The sequence below is a fragment of the Armigeres subalbatus genome, chromosome 1 (genome assembly GCF_024139115.2).
Source record: "Armigeres subalbatus isolate Guangzhou_Male chromosome 1, GZ_Asu_2, whole genome shotgun sequence".
Taxonomy (NCBI): Eukaryota; Metazoa; Arthropoda; class Insecta; order Diptera; family Culicidae; genus Armigeres; species Armigeres subalbatus.
In genome coordinates this window covers 312,056,238-312,068,408 of record NC_085139.1, presented here as the reverse complement: position 1 = coordinate 312,068,408, position 12,171 = coordinate 312,056,238, and the positions used below count along the sequence as shown (strand labels likewise).

Genomic DNA, 12,171 nt, shown 5'->3' with positions numbered 1-12,171 from the left:
GATTCATCCAAATCATGACCAGTAAATCATTCAAATGTCGTCCAGAGATTCATTCGAATCTTGACTATAGATGCATTCACATCCGAATCTCGTCTAGAGATTCATCCGGCTCTCGTCTAGAGAATTATCCGAATCTCGTCTATAGATTCATCCGAATCTCGTCTAGAGATTCATACGAATCTCGTCTAGAGATTCATACGAATCTCGTCTAGCGATTCATCCGGATCTCGTCATCCGAATCTCGTCTAGAGATTCATCCGAATCTCGTCTAGAGATTCATCCGAATCTCGTCTAGAGATTCATTCGAATCTCGTCTAGAGATTCATCCGAATCTCGTCTAGAGATTCATCCGAATCTCGACTAGAGATTCATCCGAATCTCGACTAGAGATTCATCCGAATCTCGTCTAGACATTCATCCGAATCTCGTCTAGACATTCATCCGAATCTCGTCTAGACATTCATCCGAATCTCGTCTAGACATTCATCCGAATCTCGTCTAGGGATTCACCCGAAATTCGTCTTGGGATTCATCCGAATCTCGCCTGAAGATTCATCCGAATCTCGTCTAGAGATTCATCCGAATCTCGTCTAGAGATTCATTCGAATCTCGTCTAGAGATTCATCCGAATCTCGTCTAGAGATTCATCCGAATCTCGTCTAGAGATTCATCCGAATCTCGTCTAGAGATTCATCCGAATCTCGTCTAGAGATTCATCCGAATCTCGTCTAGAGATTCATCCGAATCTCGTCTAGAGATTCATCCGAATCTCGTCTAGAGATTCATCCGAATCTCGTCTAGAAATTCATCCGAATCTCGTCTAGAGATTCATCCGAATCTCGTTTAGAGATTCATCCGAATCTCGTCTAGAGATTCATCCGAATCTCGTCTAGAGATTTATCCGAATCTCGTCTAGAGATGCATCCTAATGTCGTCTAATAAATCTCTCGAATGTCATCCAGAGATTCATCCGAATCTCGTCTATGGATTCATCCGAATCTGGTCTAGGGATGCATCTGAATCTCGTCTAGAGATTCATCCGAATCTCGTCTAGAGATTCATCCGAATCTTGTCTAGAGATTCATCCGAATCTCGTCCAGAGATTCATCCGAATATCGTCTAATAAATCACTCGAATACTGACTAGAGATTCATCCAAAGCTCGACTAGAGATTCATCTGAATCTCGTCTAGAGATTCATCCAAATCTCGTCCAGAAACTCATCCGTATCTCGTATAATAAATTACTCGAATATCGTCCAGATTTATTCCAATCTCGTCTAGAGATTCATCCGATTCTCGTCTAGAGATTCATCCGAATCTCGTCTAGAGATTCATCCGAATCTCGTCTAGAGATTCATCCGAATCTCGTCTAGAGATTCATCCGAATCTCGTCTAGAGATTCATCCGAATCTCGTCTAGAGATTCATCCGAATCTCGTCTAGAGATTCATCCGAACCTCGTCTAGAAATTCATCCGAATCTCGTCTAATAAATCACTCGAATATCGTCCAGAGATTCATCCGAATCTCGTCTAGAGATTCATCCGAATCTCGTCTAGAGATTCATCCGAATCTCGTCTAGAGATTCATCCGAATCTCGTCTAGAGATTCATCCGAATCTCGTCTAGAGATTCATCCGAATCTCGTCTAGAGATTCATCCGAATCTCGTCTAGAGATTCATCCGAATCTCGTCTAGAGATTCATCCGAATCTCGTCTAGAGATTCATCCGAATCTCGTCTAGAGATTCATCCGAATCTCGTCTAGAGATTCATCCGAATCTCGTCTAGAGATTCATCCGAATCTCGTCTAGAGATTCATCCGAATCTCGTCTAGAGATTCATCCGAATCTCGTCTAGAGATTCATCCGAATCTCGTCTAGAGATTCATCCGAATCTCGTCTAGAGATTCATCCGAATCTCGTCTAGAGATTCATCCGAATCTCGTCTAGAGATTCATCCGAATCTCGTCTAGAGATTCATCCGAATCTCGTCTAGAGATTCATCCGAATCTCGTCTAGAGATTCATCCGAATCTCGTCTAGAGATTCATCCGAATCTCGTCTAGAGATTCATCCGAATCTCGTCTAGAGATTCATCCGAATCTCGTCTAGAGATTCATCCGAATCTCGTCTAGAGATTCATCCGAATCTCGTCTAGAGATTCATCCGAATCTCGTCTAGAGATTCATACAAATCTCGTCTAGAGATTCATCCGAATCTCGTCTAGAGATTCATCCGAATCTCGTCTAGAGATTCATGGGAATTTCGTCTTGATATTCATCCGAATCTTGTCTTAAATCTCATCCGAATCTCGTCTAGAGATTCATCCGAATCTCGTCTAGAGATTCATCCAAATCTCGTCTAGAGATTCATCCGAATCTCGTCTAGAGATTCATCTGAATCTCGTCTAGAGATTCATCCGAATCTCGTCTATAGATTCATCCGAATCTCGTCTAGAGATTCATCCGAATCTCGTCTAGAGATTCATCCGAATCTCGTCTAGAGATTCATCCGAATCTCGTCTAGAGATTCATCCGAATCTCGTCTAGAGATTCATCCGAATCTCGTCTAGAGATTCATCCGAATCTCGTCTAGAGATTCATCCGAATCTCGTCTAGAGATTCATCCGAATCTCGTCTAGAGATTCATCCGAATCTCGTCTAGAGATTCATCCGAATCTCGTCTAGAGATTTATCCGAATATCGTCTAGAGATTCATCCGAATCTCGTCTAGAGATTCATCCGAATCTCGTCTAGAGATTCATCCGAATCTCGTCTAGAGATTCATCCGAATCTCGTCTAGAGATTCATCCGAATCTCGTCTAGAGATTCATCCGAATCTCGTCTAGAGATTCATCCGAATCTCGTCTAGTGATTCATCCGAATCGCCTCTACAGATTCATCCGAATCGCCTCTAAAGATTCATCCGAATCTCGCCTAGAGATTCATCCGAATCTTGTCTAGAAATTCATTCAAATCTCGTCTAATAAATCACTCGAATGTCGTCCAGAGATTCATCCAAATCTCGTCTAGCGGTTCATCCGCATCTCGTCTAGAGATTCATCCGAATCTCGTCTTGAGATTCATCCGAATTTCGTCTAGAGATTTATTTGAATCTCGTCTAGAGATTCATGCAAATCTCGTCTTGATATTCGTCCGAATCTTGTCTTGAAGTTCATCCGAATCTCGTCTAAAGATTCATCCGAATCTTGTCTAGAGATTCTTCCGAATCTCGTCTAGAGATTCTTCCGAATCTCGTCTAGAGATTCTTCCGAATCTCGTCTAGAGATTCTTCCGAATCTCGTCTAGAGATTCTTCCGAATCTCGTCTAGAGATTCTTCCGAATCTCGTCTAGAGATTCTTCCGAATCTCGTCTAGAGATTCTTCCGAATCTCGTCTAGAGATTCATCCGAATCTCGTCTGGAGATTCATCCGAATCTCGTCTAGAGATTCATCCGAATCTCGTCTAGAGATTCATCCGAATCTCGTCTAGTGATTCATCCGAATCTCGTCTAGAGATTCATCCGAATCTCGTCTAGAGATTCATCCGAATCTCGTCTAGAGATTCATCCGAATCCCATCTATAGAATCTATCGAAAGTCGTCTAGAGGATCATTTGAATCTTGTTTAAAGATTTACCCGAATCTCATCCAGAGATTCATCCAAATCTCATTCAATAAATCGTTCGAATGTCGTCCAGAGATTCATTCGAATCTAGTCTAAAGATGCATCCAAATCCAAATCGTCTAGAGATTCATTCCAATGTCGTATGAAAGCTCATAGGGGTCGTACATTAATTACGTTAGCACATATGGGCAAGGGGGGGGGTCTTCCTTTTGCTTACGCTTCATATAAAAAAATGATTCGTATGGGTAAAATCTTACATGAGGGGAGGGGGTTTGAAAAACCCAGAAAAATTGTTTCATATTCAGATCTTGCTTAAATTTGTCCTTGTTACAGGTTTTACAACGAACATATGATTGGAAAACAAATTATATTGATAATCTGATTTTCTTCTTGAAATCTATTTTCATCGTGAAGTAAGTCAACCAAGAAATAAACATTCAAAAATACGCAATATTCCCAACCGCCTCTGGTAACCCTAAGCATATCCCCGAACTTAATTCACTTCCAACTTCATGGCCTGCTGTTGCGCTCGAAAAAATTTAAAATTTATTTACCTACCGTTCGTGCTCGCCATCCAGTCTGACGCAACGTACCGTACAGCGAGCGCCCAGTTGTTTGTTCTCACTTGTTGTATCATCAAACTTTGGCGAGCCATTTTCATCTTCTTCGCGCTTTTCCAGTTTGGAAATTTCGATACGCTCCCCCCATTGCGAGCGGGAATGACTTCTTCCGATTTTCCTCCCCCTCCACCCACGCCCACCACCCACCGATCACGTTGCGACCGGCGCGGCGCTGCACGGGCCCGAGAACAACCAAAGGGCGCCCCTCCCCGCGACAAGCTATTTACATAAATTTGACACCTTCCCTCTGTTGGCGCTGATATACGCTTCGACGCCTGCACTTTGATTTATACCGTTTTGTTGCTCGTTCGTTCGCTCGCGATTCGGTTTGTTTGTAGCTCATTAACACTTTTGATTTCTCCGCTAAATATTTATGAATGCTTGCTTCTACTTTGATTTTGTTTTTTCGCTTTTGATTTAAATTGGTATGTTTCGTAAGTTTGCATTTTGCTCGTTGTTCAGTCCCCCGGCTTCCGAATGGAACCGTATGTCGTCTTGCTAAGTAGATTTGTGTTTTTTTTTCGTAGAAGGAAGCAGAACCGTTCTTTTATTTACTGATTTAGTAGACTAGCGATTTGTGTATGCGTGTATAAATCGGTGTACAAAAACATAAAACAAGATGGCGGAATCAACAACCTAATTGACAAAGCTTGACGTTTTGTAGGTGGTCCTTTCACTGTTTTCAACTGTCGATATAAATCTTCTTCCGTTCCTCTGCGCCCGGGACGACTCCGCCTCCACCGTTGAGGGTGGTGGTCGTTCCCAGCACGGCCCCGGATATAAAGCTCGGATGTCCATCAACCGTCGTGGCTGGCTGCTGATGCTGATGTTGATGGTGATGATTATTATGCAGGAAACTGTTCGTGCCACCTCCGCCGGCGGCCACTCCGTCCCGACCGTGCTCGTCGTTCGGAATGGAGAAATGCCGGTACGAGATGAATTCCGGTGCCATCGGTTGCTGCTGCCGCTTGGCCGCATCCAGCCGTTGCTTTTTGATTTTCAGGTAACCCAAGACCGAAACCAGAACAATGAACACGATTATCCCCAGGCAGCAGCCCACTATCAAACCCAGTCGACGGGTTAAAATTGAATGAATAATTCCCTGGCTCGACATCCCGTCCACCTCGGCGAGCGGATTCGGCCCAATAGCATCCAGCGTTCGCACTTCGGTGCATTTCGACGTCGGCGTGTCCATCATCAGCGACAGGAGCGTGTTCGAAAACGATGTATCCAGCTCGTCGGTCATGAAGCCATTTTGGTTATTCAAAACTTGATTTTGAATCTGGTTCGATTGGTTCAGCAGACTGTGGATGTCGTTCTGGTACGAGAGCCAATTTCCCAGCCCCAGCACGCAAATCAAATAGCGCGTGTTCGATGTCAGTCGATCCAATTTAGCGGAATTAGCAAGTCGGTTTAAGGTTTTTCCGCGAAACTGTAGAAATGATAAAATAGAACAGAGAAAATACATTCAATTATGGTTATGATTATATTCCTGAAAAAATAAGAACATGCAGTGTACAATTTGTTACACTATCAGAAATCAGAGATAATCTTTCATTTGTTGCAGCTTCAAATCACCAAATTTAGATTTGCTTTCAATTGAACTTTCTCAGGTTTAGGAGATCATAAATATTAACACAAGAAAAATATGTTACACGACTTTTTGATATTCATATTTATATCAATTCGAGTGAAATCCCTCATAATATAAGGAAACTTTACTCAAACTGAAATTTTGTTCTAATAAAATTTGACAGAGCACATGCAATCATCAAATATTCTCTGTAGTCTAATATGAACGTATGTCATATTCTTTTCTACCATCACCTAGCTGAACATTGTGCTAAATGGATTGCTTTCAAATATGTTCATCCTCAATAGACTATGAAAAAAACGAATCTGTGTCAAAAGGTCGAAGGTCAAAAGAGGTCAAAAGGTCTAAGATCAAAAGGTCTAAGATCAAAAGGTCGAAGGACAAAAGGTCGAAAGGACAAAAGGTCGAAAGGGCAAAGGTCGTAGGGACAAAAGGACGAAAGGACAAAAGGTCGAAAGAACAAAAGGTCGAAAGGAAAAAATGTCGAAAGGACAAAAGGTAGAAAGGACAAAAGGACGAAAAGATAAAAGGTCGAAAAGATAAAAGGTCGAATACAAAAGGTCAAAATAAATTGTAGAAAGGACAAAAGGTCGAAAGGACAAAAGGTAGAAAGGACAAAAGGACGAAAGGACAAAAGGTCGAAAGGATAAAAGTTCGAATACAAAAGGTCGAAAAGATAAAATGTAGAAAGGACAAAAGGTCGAAAGAACAAAAGGTCGAAGGTCAAAAAATTGAAAGGAAAAAAGATCGAAAGTCGAAAAATTCAAAGGACAAAAGGTGGAAATTACAAAAGATCGAAGTAAAAAAGGTCGAAAAAATGACAGAAGGTTGAATGAAAAACAGGTCAAAAATCAATTTTGAAATCTTATTGTTCAGTTAAAAAAAATAATAAGTTTCCCGTCTGAAGGCGGTCTTGGGCGTTAGAGGGTTACTAGTTGACTTCAAAATGAAACACAAACGTTCACAAATCAATTAAGGGAGCGTCCTTAAAATAACGTAACGCTTAAAGGGGGAGGGGTGTTGAGCGAAGTGTGATGATCCATACATATTTTTTAAATGTTTCTTACAAAAAGTAAGACATAATGGGGAGGGAGGGTTTAAAATTCAAAATTTTTGCGTTACGTAATTAATGGATCTTCACTAACGCAAATTTTGGCAATTCCATACCCCTCGTTACTTTGCAGCGTAACGTTACGATTTCTAATAATAAAAATAAATGTATGTTTATTCGTAAATTTCGTGAACAAAAACGTATCATCTTTTGACCACATAAAAATAAAATTACTGTCATCAGAAAATGGTATGTTAAGCTAAAATGATATAAAAAATTATATGTTTTGATGAAAATGAGTAAAGAACTATTTTCAGGAACTATAATTAAAGTTAATAAGGCCTAGCAATACCTTGATAAAAATATTGATTCGACAATACACCTCTGAAAAATACCCTATGTTTTAACGAAGGAAAATTCTAGAATGAAATGTTTTAAAGTGTTTTTGGTATTTCACATGCGGCATAAAAATGCGAAACTCGAAAGAAAAGGTTATGAATAAAAGAAAGAAAAGAATCAACAATCAAAATAAAGTTAAACACAAATAAATATGAATGTGCGAAACTCGAATGACAAGCCTTTGATTAAAAGAAGGAAAAATTCAACAATACAGTAATATCCCGATTTTATCACCCCCCTGGTGAATTTTGGGGTGATAAAACAGGGTATGTGACAAAATTGGAAAAAAAATATATTCATTTGTTTTTAATTCATTCCACAAATATGAATCATTTTATGCCTTGGAGAGGCCAAATGCGTGAACGGTACCCGTTATTTCTTGTCGAAATTGCTTACAGAATATTTCCCAGGTACTCAGAAGCCGTTCGTAATAAACTACAGGCGGTGAAAGTTATTTTATGAAAATCAATGTTGTTTTTGGTATTATTTACGAAAATAAAAAGAATGACAAACTTTTTTGGGGTGACAAAATCGGGTCGAAAACGTGACAAAATCGGGACGTGATAAAATCGGGTCGAAAACGTGATAAAATCGGGGGTAGACAAAATCGGGGAGTGACAAAATCGGGTCAATACTGTAATATATAATCAGGTGAAACACAAATGAATATGAATATGCGAATCTCGAAAGAACGGCCTATAACGAAAAGAAGGAAAAATTCAATAATGAAATATTATCAGGTAAAACATAAATTTGCAAAAGAATGGTTGATTAACATTCGACGTTTTGCCTAATTTTTTCGGTATTTTTGCAGATCCATACCGTGTCCCTGCCAATAACGGAAACTGAGTCGCGGACGACTCCAAGATGGCGGCGATCTGCACAACGGGCCGGTTTCCGGTCCAAAAGGTCGTACACACACCTGTTGAAGGTGTCGCCATAGCTAAGATCAACGGGGTGCTTTATTGTAGCTGCTATGCCCCACCACGGTGGCCAATAGAGCAATTCACCCGGATGGTCGATAGGCTATCGTCCAACCTTGTAGGTCGGAAGCCGGTTGTCATAGCGGGGGACTTCAATGCTTGGGCGGTGGAGTGGGGAAGCCGCTGCACCAAGCTTTGTTTGAGGCTCTAGCAAAGTTGGAGGTCGTGTTAGCCAATGACGGCTCAACCAGCACGTTTCGTAGGAATGGGGTGGAGTCGTTCATTGATGTTACCTTCTGTAGCTACACCCACAGCGACCACCTAGCCATCCGCTACGTGATCAGCTGTGGTGTGCAGCAACCGAGGTTGAGGAATCCCCGTCAGGTCCGTGGGTGGAAGGCCCAAAGCTTCGACAGCGAAGTTTTCACCGCGGCGCTGGGACTGGAGGGTAACACCGACAGTCTTACAGGGGACGCACTGACAGCTGTCCTGTCACGTGCATGCGATGCCAGCATGCAGAGCAGGGCATCACCGAGGAACGGTAGACCTCCAGCATACTGGTGGAGTACAGCAATCGCAGACCTTCGGTCAACCTGCCTTAGGGCTGGCCGAAGGATGCAGAGAGCTCGCTCTGAGCAGTTGAGGGATCAACGCCGCTTGACGTTCAAAGCTGCGAAGTTGGCCCAAAGGCCATCAGTAGCAGTAAGAGAAAGTGTTTTGACAACCTATGTCTGAACGCCAATGCTCATCCTTGGGGCGATGCATACAGGATAGTAATGGCAAAGACCAGAGGGGGGCTGGCACCTCCCGAACGGTCGCCGGAAAGGTTGAATCGCATTATCGAGGCTCTCTTCCCGTCCCATGCCACAAGCCCTTGGCCACCTCCAGCACCACAGAACGCGAGTGCTGAAGCGGCTGAAGCGGCAGCGGTGACGAACGAAGAGTTGCTTGCGGTGGCTTGAACCCTTGATACGAACAAAGCTCCGGGTCCCGACGGAGTGCCAAACCTCGCTCTGAAGGCAGTGATCATGGCTAACCCTGACATGTTCAGGACAACGATGCAGAGATGCCAGGACGAGCGCAGTTTCCCCGATAGGTGGAAGAGACAGAAGCTGGTGCTGTTGCCGAAGCCCGGGAAACCACCAGGTGACCCATCGGTGTACATACCAATCTGCCTACTGGACACCACAGGGAAGTTGCTTGAGAGGATTATCCTCAACAGGCTTACCCCGTGCACCGAAGGTACGAACGGCCTGTCAAGCAATCAGTTTGGGTTTCGTAAGGGTAGGTCCACGGTGGATGCTATCAACTCGGTTGTGAAAACTGCGGAAGTAGCGATACAACGCAAGCGGAGGGGAACTCGATTCTGTGCGATAGTGACGCTCGACGTCAAGAACGCATTCAACAGCGCAAGCTGGGATGCCATCGCGCTCTCGTTTCTCCGGTTGGGCATTCCGGTGGGCCTGTACAACATTTTGGAAAGCTATTTCCAGAATCGCGTACTCTTATACGAGACCGATGAAGGGGAGGGTAGTGCTTCTATCACCGCAGGAGTCCCTCAGGGATCTATCCTGGGCCAGGTGCTATGGAACACAATGTACGATAGTGTTTTAAGACTGAAGTTCCCCCAGGTGTTAAGATCGTTGGCTTCGCCGACGACATAACACTGGAGGTTTACGGAGAATCGATTGAGGAGGTGGAACTGACGGCGGCCCACGCGATTGCTATAGTAGAGGAATGGATGAGCTCAAGGCAGCAGGGGCTAGCTCATCACAAAACGGAGTTGGTTGTTGTTAACAACCGTAAGTCGGTACAGGCTCCTGTAGACGCAGGTTTTTAGCTGGGGTTGCAGTATCTATTCTTAGATACGGCGGCCCAGCTTGGGCCTCGGCGCTTAGCGTCGAACGTAACCTGCAGAAGCTGGAGAGTGTACACAGGCTAGCGTGTCTCAAAGTGATAAGTGCCATACCGCACGGTATCACGGGACGCAGCTTGTGTGATTGCGTGTATGTAACCCATTGGACTAGTCATACGGGAAGACGAGGAGAGTTTCGACATGCGCGGAACCAGAGGAGCCCGTAAATCCGTATCAAGAGGTTGAATAAAATGTTAAAGGGTACCAAAGACAAACCGACTTGTTTAGTTCACAGAAACGAGAAGAGGTAATGTAGAGGTTTTTCATGTCACTCGGGATCGTTTTTTAGTAGTTTTCCGTTGAGATTGTTTTACTGGGGAGGTTGGCCCTGAATCCAACCGACGGACACTCTCCATTTTTTTTTTCAGATTTTGATCGGGGTAAGCAGATGATAGCCAACCGATGATGATAACAACTTTAAGCGGATATTCTGCTATCAACTAGGTTGTATTTGATCCTATTAACGATCGATCGTGTTTTGAATAGGAAGTGATTTCTTTGGAATCCCTATAGCCTGTCGTTCTACGCGCCTTCCTTCCATTATTGGAAAATAATAACCCTTTCCCCTGAAAGGTCTTAGGCCGGGCAACCCTAAAACAGGTGGATGGTCTCCATTAGGAGTGGCACTTAAACCATCCGCCAATCCTTTCGGAAGGCGCGGAAGGCGGATCGTACGCTTATAATCTCACTTCTCGTTTTGAATTTCTCACTTTTCACTTGTAGCTTCTCATTTCTCGGCTCTAACTTTTCACTTCTCATTTGTAACTTCTCACTATTCACGTCTCATCTCTCACTTCTGACTTCCCGCTTCTCACTTTTCACTTTTCACTTCCCACTTCTTACTTCTCACTTCTAATTTCTACCTTCTGACTTCTCCCTTCTTGTTTCTCACTTCTTACATCTCACATCTGACATATTACTTCTCACTTCTGATTTCTCACATCTCACTTCTCACTTTTCTCGAAGTGTGAAGTAAATCACACTTTTCACTTTTCAAAAATCTCTTTCCACCTTTTACTTCTCATTTCTCGCATATCATTCGCTTCACACTTACAGATTTGCAAATCTAACATTTCACTTCTCGCTACCGTTTTGTTACTTCTCATTTCTCCCTTCCTATTTCTCACATCCACTTTTTACTTCTTCCTTCTCACTTTTCATTTTTCGCTTCTCGTTTCACACCACTCGTTTCTCACTTCTCAGTACTTACTTCTCACTATTTACTTCTTACTCCTCACTTCTCATTTTACACAACTTACCTCGTGCTTCACATTTTTCACTACGTATTTCCTACTTCTCTTATCGTTTCTCACTTTTTTGACCTTAAATCTCACTTATCGTATCTAATTCCTCAATTGTCACGTCTCGCTTATCGCTTCTCACTTCTCACTTCTGGCTTTTCACTTATCACTTCTCGCTTTTCACTTCTCCCTTCTCACATCTCACTAGTCACCTCTCGGCTCTCACTTGTCACTTTTCATTTCCCCCTTCTTATTTCTCACTTCTCGCTTCTCACTTCCCACCCCTCACATCTCCCTTCTTGCTTCTCACTTCTCACAAATTACTTCTCATTTATCACTTTTCATTTCTCACTCGTCACCCATCACATCTCACTTCTCACTATTCACTTATTGCTTCTCACTTCACACTTCTTGCTTCTTACTTCTCCCTTCTTGCTACTCACTTCTCACATATTACACCTTTTTTCTCATTTCTCACTTCTTTCTTCTCACTTTTTATTCGGGCTAACGGCTGTGGCCAAATGACCTTCGGGAATGACGGCCTTCGCTCTTATGACCCAGCATCGTACCTGCATTGAAATTCTTCCCTCCCCATTTATACGGGAGTTTGGCAGAATGAAGGTCGTGCGATATGTGCCATCACAAATATTGCCCTCCGCTCGCTTTCAAATCGACTTCTATAAAAACATTCTTCATGCCTGCCGTATCCTAACGGAACTATCAATTCCATACTTTCGCCTTTAGTTCTATCATGAACATGTACGTCTAAGTTTGGAAGATAATATTAGCATTTCCATATCATTG

The 12,171-nt window shown here is 42.9% G+C and overlaps 1 protein-coding gene across 1 annotated transcript in view; it reads right to left on the bottom strand.

Annotated features, from left to right (window-relative positions):
* Positions 1-3,625: 3,625 nt before the first annotated feature.
* The window catches only part of LOC134207928 (protein artichoke), a 203,634-nt gene continuing 195,088 nt past the window's right edge, over positions 3,626-12,171 (bottom strand). The window contains exon 7 of the mRNA XM_062684005.1: positions 3,626-5,676. Within this exon, the coding sequence (XP_062539989.1) occupies positions 4,927-5,676 (750 nt within the window). The 3' untranslated portion in view covers positions 3,626-4,926. The remainder of the gene's footprint in view (positions 5,677-12,171) is intronic.